General features: G+C 40.7%; 2 protein-coding genes across 11 annotated transcripts; one reads left to right on the top strand and one right to left on the bottom strand.

The window, feature by feature from the left end:
* Positions 1–821: 821 nt before the first annotated feature.
* APLF (aprataxin and PNKP like factor) lies at positions 822–24,450 on the bottom strand. 9 transcript variants are annotated; one of them, XM_086879268.1, is made up of 9 exons: positions 24,353–24,450; positions 15,278–15,429; positions 14,494–14,620; positions 12,490–12,668; positions 9,411–9,799; positions 7,581–7,706; positions 6,337–6,383; positions 5,276–5,314; positions 822–1,697 (listed from the first exon to the last, which is right to left on the bottom strand). In XM_086879268.1, the coding sequence occupies exons 2-9, from the start codon at positions 15,374–15,376 to the stop codon at positions 1,489–1,491; spliced, it is 1,215 nt and encodes a 404-aa protein (XP_086735394.1). In that variant the 5' UTR covers positions 15,377–15,429; positions 24,353–24,450; the 3' UTR covers positions 822–1,488. The 9 variants fall into 9 exon arrangements, with proteins under 9 accessions (XP_086735394.1, XP_086735392.1, XP_086735393.1 ...); XM_086879266.1 differs by having other exon boundaries at positions 5,276–5,329; positions 24,353–24,415; XM_086879267.1 differs by lacking the exon at positions 24,353–24,450 and adding an exon at positions 16,763–17,031.
* FBXO48 (F-box protein 48) lies at positions 17,054–20,466 on the top strand. 2 transcript variants are annotated; one of them, XM_023923356.2, is made up of 3 exons: positions 17,054–17,326; positions 18,630–18,729; positions 20,293–20,466. In XM_023923356.2, the coding sequence occupies exons 1-3, from the start codon at positions 17,054–17,056 to the stop codon at positions 20,382–20,384; spliced, it is 465 nt and encodes a 154-aa protein (XP_023779124.2). In that variant the 3' UTR covers positions 20,385–20,466. The 2 variants fall into 2 exon arrangements, with proteins under 2 accessions (XP_023779124.2, XP_086735399.1); XM_086879273.1 differs by lacking the exon at positions 20,293–20,466 and having other exon boundaries at positions 18,630–19,791.
* Positions 24,451–25,396: the final 946 nt, after the last annotated feature.

Genomic DNA, 25,396 nt, shown 5'->3' with positions numbered 1-25,396 from the left:
TACACCTGTGCAGAAAAACACCACTGAGCAGAAAATTGAGGCAAGATAGACACTTGTCCCTCAGACACAGATCTTGCTCTCTCATACACTGTTAGTCTGCATCGTAAACACACATTGCCAGGAAAAGCCCTGAACTGCAGACTCAATTAGGTTGGCAAAGACCTCTGAGATCCTTGAGTCCAGCCTTTCACCAAACATCACCATATGAACTAGACCATGGCACCAAGTGCCAGTCTTTTCTTAAACACCTCCAGAGACAGTGACTCCACCACCTCCATTCCAATGTCTAACCACCCTTTCTGTGAAGAAAATTAATTCCTGAATTTCAATTCAGCAATTCAATTCATTCCTGAATTTCAGCAATGCCCCCATTCCCCCATTTTTCTTCGTATCTTTGTTCTTTTTCTCCAAGTCCAGGAATTTAGCATGGTCTCGAGTGAACAACAGTCTGTGTCAATTAGTGGAATTCCCCTGGAATTCATGGTTCCCTCCACTGCTTCTTTCACCTTTCAGTATCTGGCTTTATCTACAAGCAGGCCCAGCTTGTAGAGACACATCCCTCTCATTCCTGTCAGAGGAAAGCTCTGTCTCTGGAGGACTCCGCCTGACAGCTGATCAGGGCAGAGAAAACTTCCACGATTGGGCTGCAAGAGACCCCCACCTTGTGGACCCCAGGGAAAACAGAAATGCTCAGGGAGCTGTGGGAGTATTCCTATCACAGAAATGCAGTTAACCACAATCCTCCCACCACTTTTTCGCCTTTTGGAGGGAGGGCGGTCTGCTCGGTGCCCACGCCCTCACAGAAAATCACAGTTACACACTTTTCCCACTGTATATTACAAGTTTAATTGGGAAAAAATACAGTCATCAAGACTTTGCTGAGAATTGGACAGAGTTCCAGTGAAGTACACAGAAAGAGGTACTGTTGTAATTGGAGCAAATAACTCTATAATTGTTGAGCCAATCAAGTGTTTCAATACACTGAGATCCTTTCTCAAGTGATTTAGACAACCTGTATTTAACTACTGCACCTGAAGAGAACCAACAAAACAACATCTGGGAAAGATGGGAACAGAATAATGGAGTTTAAAACTGCACTAACTCAACAATAAAAATAGCTTAGTCTTTCCTAGCAGCTATATTTCTTTCAAGCTCAGGAAGATGAAGTTTTAACAACCTTTAAAAATGTATTTCAAAGTACCAATTGTATAGCCAGAAAAAAAAAAAAAAAAAAGAGGGAAAAAGAAAAAACAACCAAAAATTTTCAGAGTTTATCCTCTGGGTCAATGCCTTAAGAAAACAAACACCAGACCAGCCCCAAAATAATGCATATGGACAAGAAAGGCATTGCAGAATCTTCTCACCCCCATTATTATCTTCCTGTAGTCCCTGCATCACAGAGAAAAAAAAATTCAGACAATTCCTCTCCTTTGTGCAACCATTTTTTAACACAACCACACTGGACATTCATAAGGCTGTTCTGAGCAGCTATTTTTTGATCCTAACAAATCTACGTGCTTCTTGCACAAGTGTCTCAACATCTTCATTATCCTTCTCTTCTGAACTTGGTTCCCAGTCCGAGTCCTCATCAGTAGGATCACACTCTTCCTCCTCCTCATCGTCTATAAAGCTGTCATTGAGGTCATATTCATTGGCTTCACCATCATTGACACTGTTTTTCTCCACAGCCCTTTTTCCTGTAGAGACAAAAATGTCATGTATTCATGACTAATAAATGTAGAGCTCAAGATCCCTCCCAGAGCCCACATAGTTAAGTGTCTCTCCTCAAAAGAATCACCTAAACAACACATCTACCTTCCAATTAAGCCTCTAGCTATTGCTAGATGGCTACTCTGACCTTAGATTTTCTGCCTCCATCCATCCATCCATCCATCCATCCATCCATCCATCCATCCATCCATCCATCCATCCTATTCTTAGTCTTTGGAAGCTGATATGACTTTTAATTCCTACTCACTTCTTTTCTAAGCTTCACATGAGAGAAGAGTGATCTGATATTCTAGATCACTCACCTCCTATGTTCTCCACTTGCCTTCTGGCTGGATAATTAGTGTTTCCCTTCTGAAGGTCATTTCCTTCAGAAATGCATTTTGACAGATGTGTTTAAGCCTTGCTCTGAACATCTGTGACACTGCTTTTCTTAAATGTCCAAAATTCCTAATTAGCCATGTCCTCTTAATATTCCAATCATGTCTTATTCTGTCTTTAAGTCACATCTCTGAGTAAAATCATGTTTATTCCTCTTCCTCCCACCCTCCCATTTTTACATTCTTACCTTATCTAGAAATAACCATTCAAAGATACTGGTTTAGCTAACTTATCAGTTGAGCAGTTGCCACCAGTTTTCATATGAAACCATGAATATATATTTTTCCTTTAGCTACAGACCACAGCCCAAATCCTAACTCTAAATTAATCATAAGCACTTCTCAGCGAACTCTAGAAACCTCAGGTCAGAGCTCCAGGCACAAACACAACCACCAGGATTTCATATAGCCAGACTACAGCCTTTATTGGTCACACTTTTCTAGGAGTGGGAATGCCCCTGTTCCAGAATTACCTTCCTTTTTATGCTTGCTGGCTTTTTGTTTAACAGACTTAAGAGGCAATGAATCATGCCATGGTTGGGAGGACATGTTCATTTCAGGACGTTTCCTCCCAATCTGTCTCAAACAAAGACACTGTGTTAGCCCATAGCCAGCAGAAATTCTTAGCAGAATCATGGACTATAGTCCTTGCAGAATTAATAATGTTCTGGAGGGGTCAAAATGAAGATGCTGAATAAAGTAAGAAGAAAATCCCCCATCTCAGACTAAGGTTACAAGAATAATGAGCCCAAGAGCTGTTTATCAAAGAAAAGCCCTTTGTCACTTTCACAGCACTGAGTGGTATTTTGCAACAGAAGCAGGAACTCTGGCAAAATACTGATGACTTCCATATTCTTCCTACAAATGTGGGAGGTGCATACCATGTTCTCCCTCCCCATACATCTATGCTTTGATTTTAGAAGTGAGTGATGCAGCTCCTCTTATGCCTTTCCTCTCTACTTCTTTCTGCTGTAGTTTAATTCAGCCCTGCAGCCCCTAAAGCTGATGATTAAGCTCAATTTTGCCTTTTCTCTAGTAGCATATCTATAAAGATGACCTTGAAACTTTGTATGAAAATATCTCCTTAAAGTGGGGAAAAAAAGGAGCTGACTGCTCCTTCCAAAATGTTTTATTTTAAAGTGAGCTGATCAGCTTGCTAGAAAACCTACATACAAGAGTGTAGAATAATCCTGCACGTTCCATGGTTACAGCATGTTACTTATCTCAGCAGCAACAACCTAGAGAAGTCATTCACTAGTGACAATTTAAGGACAGCATAACGCTGACTTTTTTTTTTCAATTCCTTCCCTACAACTATTCCCCAGTAATCTTCCTCAGATTATTTTTCAGAACATTCTCTACAGGCAGTTCTGGCAGCAATTAGACTTAAAAGCTAAACATGTTAACTGTCACGTGGAGAGTTCCCCTGTTCTCTTGGCTGGTGGAATTTAAATACACTTGTAGGAAATTTAATCCTGCTGTGTCTAACGGTGCAGCTGTGCCAAATATGACAAAATAAAGGTTAATGGAGCCCTTACTGTCTGTCTGACCCTGCAGGATGTGGTATGATGGCCTCCTGCCTTTTATATGAGCACCACCTTTTATAAGCTTTGCCCTCCACAGAGCTAAGTAAGCCCGTAAACAAGACATTAAACAATTTTTAAAATATTGAATATAAACAGAATTTAATTAATTAATTCCCTTCTTCCCTGTCTGTGCAGAATATGAGTTCTTCCCCAGTTTGTTCTTGGTGAGAAGAGTTGAATTTGACAGACTGAATTTCACTTCTGTGTGTAAGTTTTACATGGTACAAGAGCAGCACTTTTCCCTTCGGAGTCACCCCTGCCTGACCATCAGCTGCACACACAGAACCTACTATTTGGGTAAGGAAGGTGCTCTTATGAGAGGCACAGCTACAATTTAAAACCTTCAAGAATAAATTTAGACTTTTAGATATGCACACAGCCCAACCTGCTTCATTCTAAAATCTCCAACATTCAGTACATGCCTCAACACTCTGTAAACACAAATTTCTACCACGGACCTCTGATCAAGATGGGGCTGGTATTTGCATCACAGGATGCACTAAAGCACACAGGTAACAAACATGCCTCAGAATATGCTGGTGCACAGATTACAAGCATAGCAAATATTTGGTGACAGCCAACCTGCACACAAACTTGATAAGGAAATGGTGTGGCAAAGGAATTTCTCAGTGGAAAGTTTAAAACAACCTCCTGCACTCACCCACAACAGAAACAGAGGCCACCCACAACAGAAATAGAGGCCAAAACACTTTGCCTGGAAAGCTAACTACAGCTATTTGCACTTCTATGTATTTTCTGTAGAAAGCAGATCCATTCTGAAGATTTCTTGAGGAAATTCCCAGCCACTGCTTGGTGATCTCAAAGAAGGCAAGCCAGTTCCCATTCCCACTCAAAATGCAGCAGTTCCACACCCTCCTGCCTTACTCTGGCCACTGAAAGTGAAGCTTGCACAGCATCAGACTTTCAGACTGCTCTTTAAAGCTCACTTTCAATTTTAGAAAGCATAGGAAGCTTCACATTTGGTAGATGAGATACAAAAGAACCCTGAAAGCAGACCTAAGCATGTTTAAAACTTGAGTCTGTGCACCTGCAACATCCATAAACTTCTACACTTTGATCCTAACAAGCCCTGAAACATCAATAACTCAGGGTAAGAGTGAGTTCATCAGCACATGCACAGATTATCACCTGAAAGTTATTTAAAGGTCAATGCAATGCAGAGGGAGCATCTCTATGTTGCAAGAGCAATCACTCCTTACACGGCAACCTTAGCTAGCTGTGCATGAAATACTGGATTCCTTCCATCCTATTATGGCTGCTGTGTAAGGAGTGAGGATGGAACACACCATTTACCAATATGTGTCTCTCCTTAAAATATGTTTGTTTCCTTGTCTGCTTCTAGGCAAATACAGCTATGATTATCCAGGAAGACTGGCACAAATTCAACTGAAGCACTATTACTTGTAAGAAAACAAGAAGGGTTTTACTTAAATAATGACTACTTTCTCTTCAGCTAATTATTATCAAGCTTCTCCAGCAAAATTAAATGTTGAAAGGGCCACAGCAGACCAGCTGTGTCCCAGGCTGATGTGCCCACTCATAACTTTAGAATGTACTCACCGTTCCTTGAAGATCGTCGTTGTGTTCCTCTTCCAGTTACTAAAGAAAGGGAAGCTGTCAGTCAGGACAGAGGAAACCCTGACATAAAGGTTATTCTTACAGCTGCTACAACAGAAAACTGACCTATTAAACAAATGCTGAAATGGTTGTGCTGTACTTACAGGTATAAAAAGCTACTCTGATGCCCCAAAAATACTGGTTTTGTCTTGAATCATTCCCAAGAGATTACCCAGATAAACTTGAATTATTCTTAAAATTATTTATTATTATTCTTAAAATTATCATTCCTGCCATCTGTAGACAAATGTTATCAATTCTGTCTGACTCAGGGATTTTAAGCAGGAAATTGGAATATTTTAGGGCATTTAAATATTTTACACTGCTATTTCCATAAATGTTACTCTTTCTTAATAATGTCATTGCCCTGAATCTTCAAAGTAAAATGCATTATCATGATATTTTCATAAGTGTTCTGCTCTAAACTACTGTTTATTTCATTGGGATTTCATGTGGAAAAATTCCAATCCAATAATCAAGAGAAAGCACCCCAAAAAAATAAAACAAAGACGTATCTCTTTCAATTCTTTAAGAGCAGACAAAATGTAAACAGCACATTACCCTGTAGTTTTTTTTGCCAAATCAAGTTATTGGAATATAAAAAGACTATGAAGTGTTAGATTAGGAAATCAAATTCAGTTTTAGTTAAACTCCCTCCAGTCCCCAAGAAGGCCTCAAGAGAATATATACGCAAAAATCAGTTCTTAAGTAAGAAAATCACTGGTAAAAATAAAAAATCCAGCACAAAAAGATGACAGATATGGTTGCAGTATTTTGTTTAGAGTATCAGAATACTTCAAAATTATATCATACCTGAGAATTTCTGATTCAAAAAAAAATCCCAGAAAAAAGAAAATAATCCTAATACAGAGGGAGCTATAAATGCAACTTAATTCCCTAAAGGGAGATTAAAGTATTTTATTGAGATGGACTTGATGGTCCTTGTGGGTCCCGTCTAATTCAGAATTTTCTGTGATTCTGTAACATTGAACAAATTGGCCCACCTGGAGGTGCACTGTGCTTGTATTCTAGCTTGTGCTGGGGGTTCTTCCTGCAAAGAAGAAAACAGTAAAAGCTTGGTTCCTTCACCTTGTTCCACATTTGTAAAGTGCAGAATTCCCTGGTATTTTACAGATAATTTTCAAGGCACAAAGTACAGTAAGGACAACAAAATTAACACAAAACCCCTTCAAATTACATCTGTTGCTACATCAAAAGAATGATTAAATTTTCGTGGGTGCCTTCTTTCCTCTATCCCCAAAGAATGAAACACTCATAAGAAAATTATCAGCTAATGCAAGTTGTCTTATCTGCAAGGTAAGGCAATTTGGGGTTTAGGTAAAGCATCTGTTGTATTCCTGGAAAGGATGTTGGCAATTTCATTACTGATATAAGCCTGCACCCCTCAGCCTGAGATGGGAAATTCATCTCATAGGTGTTCTCAAGAGAACCACTTTTTGTGCATTAGCTGAGTATCACCAAAGCTTTTTTTCCTAAGAGCTGTCCTTATTTTGTTACATTTCAGGGAGACATTTTCGGACAACCACACTTTCCAGGAGAAAATGTTTCTGAGGAGAAACAATCTTTAACAGCAGCCACTAGTTTCAATATGCTCCCATAGAAATGCTGTTGCCTCAAAATATATCTTCTTGTCCATTGTAATAATTATATAATCTGCTACATATGTAAAAACTAGATACTGAAAAACAAATGGAATACAACTGTATTTTGAAGAAAATCAGCAGTGCATTGAAGAAACAGCAGCCAGCCATAAATGGATTTTATTGATCTGTCCTGGGGTGACATGCTGTTACCTCAATTATGCTTTGTAATAAATCAAGTACTGATTTAAATAGTTTTTGTACAAAATCCCAACAAATACATTATCAAAATTTAAACTGAAAGTTACAGATCAAGAACAACATGTAACAATAAATTGTTTATATAATAAAGAACAACTTACTGAATGTTGAAAAGAGATACAGTGTTGATTTCCAGGTCACTGAATAGTCAAGTTTTCATCCCTGATATCATTACCAAAATAGTGATTTTTACTGTGACAATGTTAAAAATATGCACAGACTTGGATGCTTTAAGGGTAGCAGTCTGACCACAGCAAATTTCAGAAGGCTACAGTCAAAGAATTAACATCAAGAATTAGTCATTATTCCAGTGCCATTCTGCAGCTGCAGAGGGGAACATCCTTAACCTGTACACAAGCAAAGCCACTTTGCACAGGCTTTCTCACCGATAACAAGCTGTTCCATAGGGACACTCAGGCCGGTTGTCATCGTCATCCTGAGCCACCATCTCCATGTCATGATAGTCATCATCATTAGGATGACTGAACTGCTGGAAGTGAATGGGATTCTTCCTGCAAAAGACAAATATACACCAAAAGTGACTGTTCCATTTCACCACAAGGAGAGGACATATAAAACATGTTACTGAATCACTGAGCTCATTTTTCTGTGGTTACATGAAGAGAAGCTTTTTATGTTTAACTTGATGTAGAATGTATGTCCCTGCTTTCAGGATAACAGAAGAAATTTTGTCCTAGCACCTGCTGCAACAGAGGTTAAACCAGGAAATTTCCTATTTTCCATCAGCTTTAAGTTTCAGACCTCCAACAAATACACAAAAGGTTTTATGTGAATTACAAATTAGTGCGCTGACATGAAGTTGTATCATAAGACATTAACAACTCCATGTGTAGCTGAGTCACACCAGTGTTAGTGAGGACAGCACAAGATCATCATCCACAACTTCTTGCTCTACAACACTTGAATCTGAGGTAAACAAGTAGGGAACACAGATTTATGCATCACTGAAAGAACATTTCTACCACTTCTCTGCCAGAGCTTTGTAACACACACCACTCAAGACTAGGCAGCCATAAACATCACTTGAAGAAGAGTTTTTTTTCTTTCTAGAATTGTTGCAAGTGGAGTTTAAAAGAATACAGAAAATCAAGTTCTGACTTCAGGATAAATTCATGTGATAAACATGCTACAAAAAATTACATCAACATTAACATACTAGTAGGAAAAGCAAATCTACTTTTTCCCTGTAATTTCTTAGAGACTTTTTTTCCAAGCATAATATTGAGAAGCAAGAAATGTGACGTTTTTGAATAAATTATCTGCCAAAAGGCATCTACAAAATACTTTAATGATTCCCTTAATTATTCTCAGAGTACATAACCTCTAGTGTATTTGTGCAAATTATAAAAGTGAGCTGCTGTTTCCTGGATTACCCTTGTCTTTTGTATTTACGAAGTACGTGGGATTATCTAGAGCTCAAAACCTTCTCCTAAATGTAGTTCACAGGTCACTGGGCATTTTCTAGGCTCAAGAGCATCTCTAGATTTCAACCTTCCCTTCAATATAACACCACAGATCTTTACTGGGCAGAAAGAACCAGCAGGATGCCAGGCACCCAGCACTGGTATTTTGGAACTTCTCTGGAACATTTGTATGACAAATCTTCTGCCACTTCCACCTTGAAAGGATATGAGTGGGTGAAAAAGAAGAGGGAAAACCCCAGTTATTCCTCACTTGAAGCATTTCCAACAAGTTCTCAATATGCTTTGTTCTGGTTTTAGGGGTACTGAAAGCTTAAAAAAAATTGCAGAAACACCAAGTTATAATAAAAGAAATTCTTGATTATTAACAGATGACAAATAGTAAATATGTTAAACATTCAAATCGCAAAGTGGGCAGTAACTTCAATAAACACAATAATATTTCATATAAGTCTCACCTGCTAATAAAACAGACCTACTGGATCTGTGTTGGGCATTTGAACCTTTTACATCTCTTCTCCCTGCTCATACCATACACACAGGTCTTTTATTTCTTTTCCTTTTATATTGGACCTTTATATTTTATTTCATGCAACACTTCATCTTTTAATTTGATCAAGTACTTCATCCCTTGTTTGGGCTGTATTAGGAGTTAGGAAGACATCCCAGCTCCTTCTTTTATCCTTCTAAAATTATGTTCACCAAGATGTTTTTCCAAATCATAGCTTTTAACAACTTTACAGTTTGCCCAAGCTAGTTTTAATTTTGTTTTACCTGTAACAGCCACTTCCATACATGCAAGGTGTCCTCTTACGCTGCATCTGTTTGGAGCTTTCTGAAGCATCTGCACTTCTGTCTGAATCAGAAATCTCAGTATTGTAGTCCAGATTTGCATCAGGCTCAGGAATCCCTTCCTGGGCACCAAAGTATTGGGAAGTCCTGCTCCAGTGAGCTTGTCGGCTTGTAGAACCAGTAATCTGCTCTTTGTTTTCTGTTTCCTCAATTCCATTGTCTTTACTGGAGATCTGACCTGCTCTTTTAGACCATTTGCTATGCAGCTGCCTATCATTTTCTTCCAGAGAACTTCCAGGGCTTTTTGTTCCAGTCTTGCCACTTCCTTCCATATCCCTCATGGTAGTCTCAAGAGGAAATCCAGATGTATTCTGTGGAACAAGGTTACATTTTGAAGAACCTGAAAATTTACACACCTCAGAATTAAAAGCTTTGAAGTAAAATTGCCTCATCATCCGTGTTTTCAAAATCAGTCATGGAACAGCCCAAGTTAGAAAGAACCTTGAAAGATTGCCCAGGCTTTAAAAATCTTCTACTGCATTTCCCAAACTCAAGTGCACTGCTAAACACAGCTGCTGAATGAAAACCTCAAATTCAGAAAACACAGAGAGCACACACTCTTAAAGAAAAGAGCTGTCATCCAACAGCTTCCTTCCTCAGCTTCAGTTCCCTCACAACATGCCCTCTTCTCTTACCACCTCAGTTTGTGAATAGTCCAGGGACTAGTTTAATTTATAATTAAAAGTACTGTTCCTGAAAAATTAATGGGGATTAATGGGATGAAGATGTAGTAGACTGTAGAAGAATGCAGACTCCTACCTAAGATTCCATTTAAATGATTAAGGAATTACTTACTAATTTAATTAATTTCTTAACAATTTAAGCACCAAGATATATGGAGTACATATGTATTTATCTATATAGAAGATACATGGCAACTCAGGATATATACCCTGAGGTTAATCCCACACTAATTCATCTTAAATGCTTCAGCTCATGACTCTAAATCATAACAGTCACCATTAAGCAAATATTTCAGGTTTTACACAAATTGCATTTTAAATTTTGGAAAAAAATGTACATTTAAAATAAGAAATGTGTTTTTTAGAAAAGGAAAATGAGATTCACAACTGGGGAAAGAACACAGTCCTGACAATTGAGACATTACCTGAAAGCATATCTACATTCAAGGCTGAACTACTTTGATACATCATAGAACCATTAAAAAGTCTCTGCTTTCTAAAGATTTTTATCTATGTTTTCCCTCCAGTGAATTTATAATTAGTTTAGACAAGTGTGTTTGGCAGAGCTTGAAAATTAGCCAGTGATTTCCTATTTGATTTTGCTCCTTTCAATGCAAGTCAGTTTTGGATAAAATGTTATCCAAAACCAGAGACAATTACATTTGAGCAGCAACGTGATTAAGAAAGGGCAAAGTCAGCATTAATATCAGATGATCCTGACAGAATCATATTTAGTGACTCAGCTGAGAGACAAAGACAACTCCCAAAATACAGCTCAGCAAGCTGAGACTTAAGAAACAAGCCTTCCTTTGCAAAAGAAAGCATAAATTACTGTTATTTGCCACTACCACTGACGAGTTCTCTGCCACGGGTTTCAACCCACTGCCTGTATTGCACATAAGGAGACAGAAGGTGCACATGGATTAGGATCAGTCACATCCTGGCTGAGATCCAGGGACACCAAAATCCTCCAGCGCCCAGCATTGGGACACCACGGCACCCTCTGGCGGCTGCTGCCAACTACAACAGTTCAGATATTTTTGCTTTCTTCCCTACAGAACATTTTCTCAATTGCCTCAAACACGACAGCAGGACTGTGATTTAGGCTCTGCTATCCAAATTACAGTCTTTTGGAGCTCTCTGTGGTTATTACTCTTGCTTGCCCTAATGCATCAGTTTTTCTGCAAAGTCCTGAAAGCAATTTCTTAAACTGTACTTGAGATTAAAATGATTTATGAAATTATTAGGTGAAAATAAGTAAGGCTTCCTACTTGCAAATTGCAAAATTGAATAATTCATTATGTAGTCACTCATTTTATAACCTGGAAAAGAGAAAATAGCTCAGCAGCTGTTATTAATGCACCTAGCAGACCACTGTTATACCAAAACTACTACCTACCACTTGCTCTTTATGCATGGTTTGTTTCAAATAATCTTCAAACCAAAACCCCAATAATTTTCAATGTCAGAAGCATTTTAAGTATTTTATCAGATCCTAGAACACACCCAGGCAATTTTAATGCCAAATATTAAAAACACCTCCCCAAGGGGTTCACTTAAAGAAAACAAGTCAGTGAAACCCTCAGTTTGCTCTCACCAGAATATGCTTTGTCTTTAGCAATGCTCCTTCTCTTTTCACCACTTGCAGGATGTTATTAGTAAGAATTTAACTGCCTGCAAATGCAGCTGTAAATAGAGGTCACAGAGACACTGGACCAGCTGGACCAAAGGGTCTGTTTACTCATTGCCATGAATCATTTTGGGTTTCAGGTTACTTTTTTTTCCCCCTTGCTCTTTTTCACTCAGATTTTGAGATGGTGGCATAAGCACACTCCTTGCTACGTTCCTTTGAAACACAGCAGCTGCTGAGCCACACACCATCCTTCTCTGACCATAAACCCTCACCTACTAGAACAGCAACAGCTTGGGCAAAGCCCAGTGTCACATTACATCAGTAGCACAGCATCACCTATCCCCAGGGGTTCTCAGGAAAAGAAACCACATGCACCAGCCACTCCTAGGAGCAGTGCTCTGGCCAGTGTTCCTGCCTCTTGCTGCAAAGTTCATAGTCTGGTACTTCTGTGGGACACTTGGGGCCCAAGTCCCAGATCTTTTGAAGGAAATACAGAAAATCAAATCTTTGAGGGTTCCATGATCCTTGCTACAGAGCTATCCAATGGACTGGTATTTCAAAACAACAAACCACGAGCAGAACGTATAGTACAAAAGGTTATGTTATAGACCCAACCTTCAACATGACATTGCCAACTACATTCTCATTTTTTGCCTTATCATTTTGCCCTGAGCCAAAAAGTTACCTGAGATAAAGGAACAGGGATGGAAAGGCAGCTCCTTTTCCCTTGATCTTGTTCTCCACCTTCAAAATCCTCAATAGTTTCTTCAGAAGCTAATCTTTTTTTCTGTTGTACATGTACTTCTGCTTTTAATGACTCTGCATGACCTTCTCCCCTTCCTTGGCCTTTTTTCTTTCTACTACCTTAAAATAAAGAAAAAAATGGTACTTTTGGAAAGCAACTTTTTCAGTGAAATCCTGACACTAGGAATCATTAAAGCAGAAGACTGGGCACATGATATGAGAAAAAGCAGCAGTTGTGAAAAAGACTTTTTAAACAGTTCTGATAACGTTTGCATGAAGCCCCAGCTCCTTCAAGGTCAGGCCTTCAGATACATCTCACCCACACAGCTCCTAATCTCAACACTGACACAATCAAAGTGTTCAGTCTTTGAAATAAATATCATATGCATACATGTAACAGTATGTTACAGTTACAGTACTGGCAGAGAAACAAACAAATAAACAAACCCCACTCCCCCAAAAATACAAAACAAAAGCATAAACATAAGAAAACTATCACACCAGTACAGGACTCAGCATAGCCAGTTAAAGTCCATGTAATTTTTATATAAATAAGGCAGAAGGAAACAGTCTAGATTTAGAAGAAAAGGATACTGAAACACAAATTTCCTTCTGTATCTGATAGTTTTTTCCAAACTGGCTTCTGGATAAAAGAATAGGCAGTGTGGTGGATGGCACCTGACTGAGGTGTTTAAAGCCACAGTTGCCCACATCAGTGCACACAGGCCCCTGTATTTACAACAGGAGAGAAGCAGCAAGTGGCCAGACACTGCATAACATAATATTATAACAAACATAACATAATAACATAACTCCTGTGGGGCTGCTTGGCAGTAAGAGCCAAATCCATTACAGCATCTCAGCAGAAACAGCAGCTGGAAAGAGAGTGACTAAAGCAGAGCTGCTGCACACAGGGGAGCAGACACACACTCACCAGCCACAGTTCATACACTTGGACTGATCAGCAAAGGAAACTCAACAGTTTGCACCCAAACCACTTCACTCCTCCTCACTGAAGGGCAAACAGGCTGTGCTGTGCTGTGCTCAGCACAGGGAATGACAGGAACAGTTTCTTCTTCTCACTTCTTTAGCCCAACTGTTCCACCCATGAAAGTCGTAAGGGCAATAAATGCCACGTAGAAAGTTTGCCTAATGGCAGTTTTAGAAGATCCCAGGACCAAAGTCAAATCCTGACTCTTCATGTTAAAAATATTAAGATTGTCCTCTTGAGCTTTAGCCAATGCATAGGCATTATGTGTCCCACTGACAGTGACTGAGCATCACCTTCTGCTGCTGTCACCGCTGATATGCAGCAGCAGGAGTCCATGACACATCCAGCAATTTCTTTTCCCACAAGAACAGGAGGGAATGCAACACTATTTTAGCCTCATGTTGGTAAGAAACTATCAGACTGTAATGAACTGCTCCTCCTAGGAATTAACTTTGGACTAAATAACCAAGTTTGATTCAGTAATGATTAAAAAACTAACATGCAACACCACCCAAACCCTTCTACCTTTAAAATGGGTGAAATTAAGAATCTAAATTTAGAAGGGCAAAACATCAGTGACTTAAGTGTGGAGAAGGCTAGAAATTAAAGAGACAGAAACTACCTAGAATTTGCATATGGCATTTGCATAGGCAAGTTTATAAGAAAGGGCTCCATAACATCTAATGCTCAGCTGTGCAAACAGAGTTTATTATCTGGCATTAAAAACAGAAAGAACAGAAAGAAAATTAACTGATGAAAAAGGGCTCTACCACACCCACAGGACTGATGACAAAGAAGACAACACAAATCAGTCTTTGTCAGCTGCCCCACACAGATCATGGAAAGAGAAGTAGCAAATTAATACTTTCTACCACCACCATTATAATTTTTTTAATTACATCAAAGCACAGAAATGCATATTGGAATGCAATTGTTATCACACTGCAAACCTACCTCCTGTCATTACAGGCTTGGAAACCTTCTGCACCAGGAGATCTCTTTCCAGCATCCAAGATGGAAGCACTCTCTTTCTTTGAATAGATTTTGACTGTTTGCTTTCATTATCATCAGAAAGAGGAACCTGGAACAACATTTACTGTTTAGTGCCTTTATCCAGGTACTGAAGACTGGGGGGGAACTAGACCACAGTTTGTATTCAGTTATGCCCTTCAAAAGCAGTCTGGGTAACCACCTACTTTTTATATGGGGACCATTGCTCAAATATTTTACTTTTCTAGCAGCTTCCACCCACCCAGAAAAACAACAGCTATAGGAATCCTCATGCAGTAAAATCAAAACAAAACAAAACTCTTGAGGTCTTTGGAATAAATATCTAAAAGGCTACAAACTGAAAGATTCATAGAAAAGCTTTACCACCATCTTGCTCTAGTTTCCACACACAGGCATAACAGAAAGAACAAGTTTAACAAAAGCCTATTTGTCCAAGGAAAAAAAACCCAAAACCCAAACAGAAAAGTCTTTATTGCATTCCTATAATTTACTTCTCCAGAAAGTAACCAGACTCTAAATATCTGTAAAAACAGTGCAAATACATCAAAGTCACATTCATTATTTACTAAAAACAGCACCATAATTTTGAGTTTCCTGAGCCAGTACACTCCAGGGATCTCAACTACAGCAAAGGCTGACATTTCATTTGTATAGAAAACACAACACCTCCTTAACTTTCAACACATGCTTACAAATATCAAACTTCATTAAAAACTTAAGCACCCACCACAAGTCTGGAGGCAGCATCATTATTCCTCATTTTTGCAGCTCCCTGAACCTCAGAGCTGGAACATGCTGGTTCCATTAACAATGGAATACAGGACATCTCAACAGCATCAACAGTTGGCGCTTCTTCTGCATCAGCCTCCTGTTTTTTTTCTGACAAAACAAAATCAATTTTAGCTACTCACATGCTACAGACATAAACATGCACTTTTGACTCAAACACAAAAGTTGGTCTGAATGTTTGCCATTAACAAATGCAGTTTGAAACTGACCATCAACATCCTCTAACATCAAATTACACAGGAAATAAATGCACCTTCCTTCTACTTCACACCTAAAGGGTTTTGAAGAAAAGACTCTCTAATAACTGCTGACCACCACTGTGGTGTTTTGGGGTTTAAGTACGTAACTTACACTGGTTGCTGCCATGACAAAACTTGGAGAAAGCAGAAATTGTATCTTGGAATTTGCTTTATAGTAAAACTGCACAACTCCCCAAAATCTGATCCTATCTTAGAAGTCAGGCAACGATTTTAAGGTGCAGTTTTCAGGATCAGATGCCAAATGAATCAGGCATTTCCCAGAAAGTTCTCACTACAGGCTACAAGCCTGCAGCACTGAGGTAACACTAGATACTCAAGTGCTAGTTTCAAAAGCCTCAGTTCAGAGCCACTAAGTCTAAAAAGCTTTTTAGGTTATGAAAGCAGATCCAAACTGCAACTGTTTTCCTTCAACACATCGCCTTCCCACTACTCAATTGGCAAGCACAGATAATTAGGGAAAAACAAGTCTAATTGCTGCAGTATTCCCTGCACAGAAGCACTGGGGCGTCTCTGCCAACCCTTCCAGAACTTTCTGCACTTCTGTCACCCTATGAAGAGAAACACCGTGGGCTAAGCTCTGCCCTCACCCCTTCAGCTCTGCAGGGGCTCACAAAACCCCAGGGTGGGTGAGGTTCAATGGGACCACACCGGCCCATCCTCCCTGCTCAAGCATGGCACATGGCACTGGATTGCATCCCGATGGTTCTGGAATATCTCCGCTGAGGGACCCTCCACACCCTCTCTGGGCAACCTGTTCCATGTGCAGCTGCTGCACAGTAAAGTTCTCCCTTATATTCAGTCTGTGCATCACTTTCTGCCCACTGCCTCTTGTCCTATCGTTCTGTACCAGTGGGCACAGCCTGGTCCATCCTCTTGGCACTCTTCGCTTATGTAAATGAATACTCTAAGCCGTCTCTTCTCGAAGCTGAACAGGCCCAGCTGCTCCATCTCTCCCTCCTACGAGGGACGCTCCACTCTCCCAACCATCCTCGCTGCCCTCCGCTGGAGCCGAGCTTTGCCCGCCCCTTCCACCCGCGGCGGAGCCGGCTCGGGGTTACAGCGCTCGCCTTTAAACCCCGCGGCTGCCGACACGAACCAGCCGGCCCTGCGGGCGGGTGTCGCTACCGCGGGCCCGCGGCTCTGCAGGGCCGGGCCTGCCTCACCTCCAGGGTGCCGGAGCCGCCGGGCCGGGGCCGGAGGTGGTGCCGGGCCCGGCAGGAGCCGCCGCCGCCGCCTGATGACGCGGGGCCGCCCCGTGACGCGCGGCTTCCCCGGGCCGAGCGGCAGCGCCGCCTCCGTGCTCCCGAAAGTGCCGAGATTCGCCCCGAAATCCCGCAGCGGGCGCCCGGCGGGGACATGGCAGCAGGCGGGCAGCCGGCCCAGAGCGCGGCCGGCGGCGGCCGCCCGCACACGGAGAGGCCGCGGTGACGCCTCGCCAGGCCGAGGCCGCGGCCATGGACGCGGGGCGCGCTGCCGGCAGGGACAGCGCCGAGGCGGGGAGAGGAGGAGGAGCGGGTGACTTCGTGTCCGCCCTTCCTCCCGAGATCAGCTCCCGGATTTTCAGCGGGCTGGATGTGGAGAGCTTGTGCCACGCGTCCGTGACGTGCAAGGGCTGGCACCGCGCCATCGAGGGCAACGAGCGGCTGTGGCGGCACCACTGCCTGGCCGTGCGCGCCGTCTGCCAGCGGGAGATCGACAGCGACCGGGGGAACGGCTTCTCCTGGAAGGTAAATCCACCTCCAGCTGCACAACACCGGCAGTGACACAGACGAAGCTGCTAGGAGGGCCAATAGAAATGTGTAAGGAAATGACATCGGCGCGTCGCACCCGTCCTAGGGCTGTGAGGGGACCGGCTGCGGTGACAGCGTGGCTCGGTAGAGCATCCCTGGCAGACGGACATCTGGTAAAATACACTGAGAGATAAAGCAAGGCTGTCCCTTTTCCCACCCGGGACACAGCCTGTCCGCCTCGGCATTAGTCCTCCTGCTTCCCCGCACGGCCTCAGCGCTGACCTTCATCATACACAAGTCCTAACGTGGCACAAAGCCCACGCTCCCGCAGATAGGGCTGGCAGGGAGAAGATAACAGAGCCCCGCCAGGAGCAGTGTGTGCTCTCCGGTGGTATTTTGTGGAAATAGATCTGCTGGTTAGGAATGACTTCCTGAAAAATCATCCTGGATAGCGCTGTCTGAATACACCTCAAGTGACACACGTGCAGGGGGAAAAGTAACGGGGAGCAGAAAAGGAAACGAGGAGCCTTTATAAACTGTTTAGGAAATCTCCTGCTCTGAGGAGTTTGCAGCAGGTTCAGCTCCATAACATGCTGAATGATCTCTCAGTGTTGAATCCAGGCTGGAAGCTGAGGTAGATCAGGACCTGAACTACCTGGTTAGTTAGCTGGTTCCACAGGTTACTCTGGGCCAGCTAGAGGGTAATCTCCCACCTTATTTTAGCTGCTGCATTTGGGAGCAGGGGGATACTGGAGGGGTGGAAAGAGAGAAGCAGCAGCAAAAGAAACAAAAGCAGCCACTGCACTCTGACATTTCAGTAAAGTTACTGCACAGCCATGAGCAGGTAGTGGTTACCCTTTCAGTGTGTAGATCTTTCTACAACAATTTTCAGAACTCCCTGCACTGATTGTTTTATCTGGAGGGGATTTGAAATAGAAGAAACACACAAGTCTGCATTTTCTTGCCCCAGAAGGTTGGCAGAAAAGAATTCAGCCAGCCTTCAAGCAAAAGATAAAGGTCACAACCTAAACAGAAAGTAAAAGGTGCCTCTTTTAAGGAGTAAGATGAATTCCTGGTTTGGGGTTTTAATCTTATCCACCAAAAAAGGAGGCAGGAACAGAAAAGTTGGAAGTGGAGCATACTCTGCTTCTCAGCCCCTTCCTGGGCTTAATGTATAGATATCTAAAGGCACATTTCAAATCCTTCTTCTACCAGTACTCTTCTAGTGCTAAACTTAGTTATATTGAACGCAGTTTAAATTGGTTCCTTTCCAAGATCTGAATATTTGTTTTTCCACCAGATTACATTGTTGAGAAACTACTGGAAAAGCAAAGTGAAGCAAGAATGGCTTAGTGGGAAATACAGTAACATTCCTTCACAATTCAGCTTGCCAGAGAAAAGTATGTATCCAATGGACGTTGACACCTGGGGAGAAATCTTGGAAGCAGAACTTGAGAGATGAGAAACCGGTGCTAATTCTTGCAACTCAAGCAACTTTTGCCAGTAGCACATGCACTGTTTGGCAGTTGCAAAACTGATTTTGAATGATTTTGGACTGATCATGAATTTATGATGGAAGCTTTTCAAAAAAAAAAAAAAAACAACCATGGGTGTATTTTTTTTAATTGCAGTTTACTGTATTAATTTTATGTAAAATTCTAAATATTGCTAAATATTCAGTCATAATTTATATTTATAAATTTAATGTTCTACTGCACTGTCAAAAATACGCTGATTGTAATTTCAGTTTGCACTTTTTGTTTTGGAAGAGATGATTTTTATATTTAAAAAAAACCTCAAAGGTGTGTTTGACTTTTTGACATGAAGTGTATCATGTCAGCAGCACATGGGAGCCCACAAAGGAAGGCTGGGGAAGGGACAAATCCAAACACTGGGAAGAAGAGGACAAGAGGTGGCAACCTCAGGATCAGCTGAACATTCCCAGTATCCATTTCAAGGGACAGAATCCTCACAAGGATCTCTGAACTTGCACTCACAGAAGTGTTAGTGCTTGGCAGTGATGAACCTCTACTACCCAGCTGTGGAATTTTAGGATTAGGACTCTCAGATCCAGGACAGGGTGGAAGCAGACTGGTAACTAACAGTTTCTCAGACATTAGCTATGCACATTAGTCTTTTGCAGGATAAGGAACAGAGCAAAATTTAACTGCTTTAAACAAAGTAACTCAGATAACTGTCTGAGATAACACAACTTGATACATTTTCATAGGTTAAAACACAATGAGAAACTTAGTTTTTTCCTCTGTGCTGATCTTCCATCACACAGGCCTTGTTTTACCAGCACCAATTTTTGGCACCAACTTTAAAAACTGATGCTAGTAAAACAGGAGCTGCTTGTCATATTAATCAATATAAAAGTGATTATAAAATCAATTTAATAATATTCTGAATATCACCTTTCCCTACCTCCTTTACACTAAAGAATAAAATAAAAGAGAAAATGCTGGGAAGATCCCCATTGCTTGAGGCATTCCTGCTAAATTCAGTCACCAATCTGGCACCAATTTTCTATAAAAAGACTTCTACCATGCTTAAGAAACTTGATTAGACTTTAAAATCCCTTCATACAACTACTGCAGACATTGGCAGAGTACATTCTGACAGTGGAAGACACTAGATCAGGCCCTTCTAAGATGACCTTATTAGATGAGTTTACCCAAAACAGGTCCTGCCCTTACCTTTATCAGGACCCAGTAACAGTAGATTAAGCAAGGCAATTTTGCTCTGAAAATACAGACTGTGGTCATCTGGGTTGAGATCCAGTAGCATCTTTTTTTTCAATGATGCTGACATTTAAACAAACCATTAGTTTAAACTTGCTTTCAGTTTACACTTTGTTTTCTCACACTTACTTAATCATTGCAGAATACCTGGTGAAAACATCTAGCATTTCTTACTCCCCTTTATTGCAGGTGTCTGGGCTCACAGGCTTTATCTTGTAGGTGCCCACATCTACAGGTCAAGGAAGAAACACCAGCCAGGTGAAATGGGCAGCTCTGAAGTGCTTTCAAGAACAGAAGTTTGTGTGTGCTGAGGTGCTTGCAAATGTTTCCTGCCTGCACAACTCAACTGTGCAACAAGGCCTTAAACCAGCCAGGCTTCTGTGAGGAAAAAAGGCTTCCCTCCTGCACAAAACCCTGTGAGCTGCTGCACAGCTGGGTATCAAAAAGACCAGCACTTAGACCAGAAGCTCAGCATTTTATTTCTGCATCTCCAAAACCACCTCTGGTGTTTTTAATAACACCTGTTGGTGTTAGAACCTTCCTTGCAACTACTCACTGTTGCAGTGCTCCGTTTTTGAAGTGACTAGCTGACAGTGTGGCTTTATTTCGTCATGATGCAGGATGTGGCTTTGGGCCATTGCCTTTAACAGATTAAATGAAAAGGCATGCATGAGGTATTTAATCACCACAGACTTTTAATCAGACCACTCAGATTTCAAGGCTTATTTTGTTGAGCTCAGAGCTGGGATCAGCTGTTTCAGCCCACCAGAGCTGACAGGAAGACAATAAAAGCATACAGCTGGGAGGACTGAGGTAGTGGTGGTGGTATTTTTTTTTACTTTCCCTCCAAATGAACTTGGAATGAGGTATCTTGGGTTCCCAAGAGCATGTTGACACTTGGCACAGTTGTTTTCACCATATTGCTTGTTCAGAAAAGTCCATCTCCAAAACCATAGAAGAAGTCACCTGCTACATTTAAGAGCAGCAGCTTCTTGATCAGCACAACACTAAGAATTGAGCACTGGGGACCAGAGAGGTTCAGGCCTCCGTGCTAAGGGCTAGACCCACTTCTGCTATTCTGGTAAACCAAAAAGCCCAGGCTACAGGTTGAAAGGGAAGAAGGAGGGAGGCGATGGATTGCAAACTCAGAGATCCTGGAGGAGCTAGCAAGATGAAACCCAAGAGGATATTTCTATATACTGGCACAGTTTGCTGCAATCTCCCCCAACTCATCAGAACCACCCTGTCCAGCACTGCCAACCCATGCCCAGCAACTATGGGTTTACAAAGCCAGAGGGGAATAAAACCCAGCCAGCTAGAGCATGCAGATTAGGTACAACACTAGCTGGTTTTTGACTCATGTTTAAAAATGTCGTTTAAACTGCACATTTTGGTTTTAATGGACAGTCCTTGAAAACCTTAAGAGGCAAAAGAGCTGCTGTTTGCCAGTCCAGGGTTGCTGACTGCATGGGTGGTTCTGTTGCTGAGATCCCAGACCCTTTGAGCTGTAGACAAAGGCTTCTCCAGGTGCCACAGGACATCAGTGGCCATGAGCTAATATATCAGTCATAGCACCAAATATTGCTTTTAAACATTTCCACGGTCTCAGAATGCCAAAACCAAAAGATGCTGCCAGCTGCCTATTGGAAAATTCAGTTTGAAGACTTGAACTGAAGGTGTAGGTTGAGCAAACCGGGAACAGAGAGAGAATCAGTCAAACAAACCAGCCACCTTAAGCCTTTAATCCTTATACAGGAAAAAGGAAAAGTTGAGAAAGATAAAGTTTGGGGTTTTTTGCAACAGTATCTAGCAACTAATAAATGAAATATTACAATTACAATACCCCATAAGAGCTTTACTTGTCTGTTCCATTGAAGAAATATTTTCAACAGTTTCCACTACTTTTCCATTCCCTTGCTAAAGAACAAGAGCACTGAACAAATATATCTGGGATACCCTAACACCTAGGTTTCACCAGGTACACTATTTAGCTGTTTAACAGCATAGCCAATGACAAAAACATGCCTGAAGTCACCTACTGTGGCTGGCCAAACTAAATTTGCTTTTCTAATGCACCTTTATTTTTGAACATCACTGGTCTGTGGACAATTTGTTTCACTAGTTTATACTGCTCTTTAAAGTAATTTGAACATGTAGCTCATCAACATGTGTGCTTAGAGATAACAACAATAGGGACCTGTTCAAACAGGGACCCAACACCCATAGAGCAACTACATATCTGTGGACAGCTTGCAAGTGTGAGGAGATGAGAGGAAGTTATTGCTGTTTTAAGGGGGTGATTGAAGAACACATGGTATGTTGTAGCAATTCTAAAGTGACACTAGGCATTTAATGTTCTCTCATCCAAGATTCTGTGATGCCTAAAAGCAGAAACACAAGTGTCTTTTAGGATGTTTAGGTCAAAATAGTTATAAGAAGAAGGATGTGAGGGAAAGCTGAAGTGAAGAAAGGTAAAACTGAAAATGTAACTTGGGAAAGAAACCATTCCTTTAAGTAAAAATATTAATTAAGAGAAACCCGAATCAACAAACCAATCTTGTTTTACCGGTTGTATACCAGAATAGTGAAATACTTCCTTTTAGCAAAAAACTACATAAGAGAGTTAAAAGCCTGATCTAAATAACTCTTCCTATTATTCAAAAATACCTCACACATGTGCATTGATTTTGTTACTGTGCTTTAACCATCATGTACTTGGGAAACAGCAACTTAAGCTTTCAAAAGCAGGATACCTGCATACACATACAGCAGAAGCAGTGGAGGACAAAAAGAGATGGTTCCTTGATTTTCTTTTGATATACTTTGGTGATTAAGAAAGGATTTTCAGACTTTTCCTTAAGGTATGGAAGCAGGTACATGAAAAGACTGATCATACACTGATTTGCATAATTGATGGTGTATTAGTCTGTAATAGGCTGTTCTAGTATATTTGATAAAGAGAGAGGGGCTAATAGCAATACTCTAAGAAGAGAGTTCTCAATGTCCTTTTCATATCAGAGTTTGAGGATATAGGAAGATTAGGGTGTCTAGTTGTTTTGGATTTTTTAATTAAACTAGTCAATCCCCAGGTCTCTTTCCTCTCTCTTGATCATTCCAGTTTATTAATATTCAATACTTAATTATTAATTCAAGAATTAACTGGTTAATGGTTACCATTACATTTAACATGAAAGGCCAATAAATCATGAAAAGCAGCATTTTACTCAGCTTTCATACTGACTTAGTCACCCTTTCACCACACTGGAAGGAAAAAAAAATTAAGTAATCTACAAGAACCAGAAACAAAGTATGGAAAACCACAGTTTTTGTTCTAAATGCAAAGCAGGAAGTTTTATGTTCTAATCAAACCCCCCCCTCCCCAACCTTATTTTGAAACCAAATGAGAAGTTCTATTTCAAGAAGTCTGTTGAGTAACAGCTAAAGGAGAACCCCTTGTTTTCAGAGTTCAGCTTGAGCACAGAAAAATCTTTATATATTAACAAGAATATCACAGTTCACAGACAAAAAATACGTGCACTTTTCAAAACACAAACTGAAGGCACCCACAGAAATACCAACAGCCTGCAGAGAACTAATATCTACTCATTTTGCTTTTTCAAGTTCCTCCTATAGTCTCCTCCAGTTTTAAAAGGTACAAACTGAAAAAGAACAACCAAAAAACCCAAACCATCCCCACCCCACTGCCCTCCCACAAAAACTCCCACCCTACTTAAATGTTTCTTAAATGCCCCCGCCAAAACGATTATTTAGTGAATTTTTTTCTGGATTTCAGTGTTACCCAAGCTTGAACTCAGAACAAACAGAGGAACAGTTCAAACAGTGAAAAACACTAATCAAGAGCCCCATGAAGCAAGTAGTTTAAACTTAAGATAACTTCTCAAATATTGGAGAACAAATTAGGGGTGGGGAAATAGCTGTTTAACATTTGCAGTAAAGTGAGCTCTAAGCCAAAGACAGAAGAGGTACTACTGCATTGAAGAGTTATTTACAATATTGCCAGAAGAAATTAAAACAAAAACTTTTCTAAAAGAGAGGATTGACAGTAAATGTGAGATACATCAGAAGCCTTAATGAGTTTTTTCATCTTTATGAACAAACTTCGATTAAATATTACTAAGCAAACTGTTCTATTACTAAAACACATTTTCAGTAGACCTTTCACACTTTAACTATTCTTTCAAATAAAAAGCAAAGACAGCACACTGCAAAGAAGAGCACCAAAATAGCTATACTTATCAACAAAATTATATCACCTTACCCTTCAGAAGAAAGCTGTGGGGCTGGAAAAGTAAGGAGCTCTTTGAAAAAAATTGCTAGAGACATATTAAGTCCAAACTACCTCCATATGTGCTGTCTGTTGGATTATAAGAAGTACTAACACCTGTAGCTGAAAGCTTGTTGGGCTGGGGTTATTATATTTTCATCATCTGTGTTTGTGGTTTTCTTCATACCATTTTCTGTTAAACTTTATTTTAAAGTAGAAGTAGGAGCGTTGTGTCTGTGTTGGTGTTTTTATGGGTGTGTGGTTAGTCAACATTCCCAAAAATCTGACCCTGACTGTAGTAAGCATGTAGGCAGTGTCCCATGGGAGGGAAAATTGCTGAGTGCAAGTTCTGGCAAGACAAAAATGAACTTAAGAGGATATTTATATGATATTATATTATACAAGTCTTTCAGTAGCTGAAGGTATTAAATACAATCCTTATCCATAATGGTTTGTTTATTTTGCTGTCCTTTAGACTAGTTCTTTTTCATAAGTAAAAAAGAAATTGATGTTAACGTAGTAATTGCTGAGGGTGTAGTAGGAGTGAGATTTAAACAGAAGGTGAAAGTTAGAGGAAGAATGACACATGTAGTTCTGCTCTTCTGTTTTCTCCCTTTTGTTTAGTCGTTCCTTGCACAAAGCTGTCTCTTTCTTCTTTGTGCCAGTATTCAGGATCTGTGCCTCTTCATTCCTTCTGAGTTACTGGGCTGGCCTCATCATCTCTGATAGACATGTACTTGCTTTCCAATACTGAATTCCCTTGGATAAGGTCTTCTCACTGCTGCCAAGAAGCAGAGACACCTACAAGTCCTTGAAATGTGTCTTCTGAAGCACTAAGTATGGGGTCACAGACCCTGTTAATATAGGATGGTACAAACATAAGAGCTTTTCTATAAGTACACTGGCTGTCATCCTCTGCCTGAGAAAACCCCATTCATAAGTGGACAGCTGTGCCTTGGACTGGGCACAAGTTTAAATGGTAAGGTCATAGACTGGTAAAACATTTTAGTTTTATTAAATTGTGGCAGTCACGTCCCT

The sequence above is a fragment of the Cyanistes caeruleus genome, chromosome 2, assembly GCF_971803275.1.
Source record: "Cyanistes caeruleus chromosome 2, bCyaCae1.hap1.1, whole genome shotgun sequence".
Taxonomy (NCBI): Eukaryota; Metazoa; Chordata; class Aves; order Passeriformes; family Paridae; genus Cyanistes; species Cyanistes caeruleus.
Note: the sequence above shows the minus strand (reverse complement) of the source record. Positions and strands in the feature narration are given on the sequence as shown.

Coding starts and splice junctions, on each gene's coding strand:
- FBXO48 (XM_023923356.2), top strand. CDS start 17,054: ATGGACGCGGGGCGCGCTGCCGGCAGGGACAGCGCCGAGGCGGGGAGA. Junction 17,327..18,629: donor GGAACGGCTTCTCCTGGAAG/GTAAATCCACCT, acceptor TTTTTCCACCAG/ATTACATTGTTGAGAAACTA. Junction 18,730..20,292: donor ATTCAGCTTGCCAGAGAAAA/GTATGTATCCAA, acceptor TTTATCTTGTAG/GTGCCCACATCTACAGGTCA.
- APLF (XM_023923198.2), bottom strand. CDS start 16,468: ATGGACCAGGCTGTGCCCACTG. Junction 15,430..16,446: donor GGACCAGGCTGTGCCCACTG/GTACAGAACGAT, acceptor TTGTTTTGTCAG/AAAAAAAACAGGAGGCTGAT. Junction 5,330..6,336: donor CAAGCACAGTGCACCTCCAG/GTGGGCCAATTT, acceptor CCTGACTGACAG/CTTCCCTTTCTTTAGTAACT.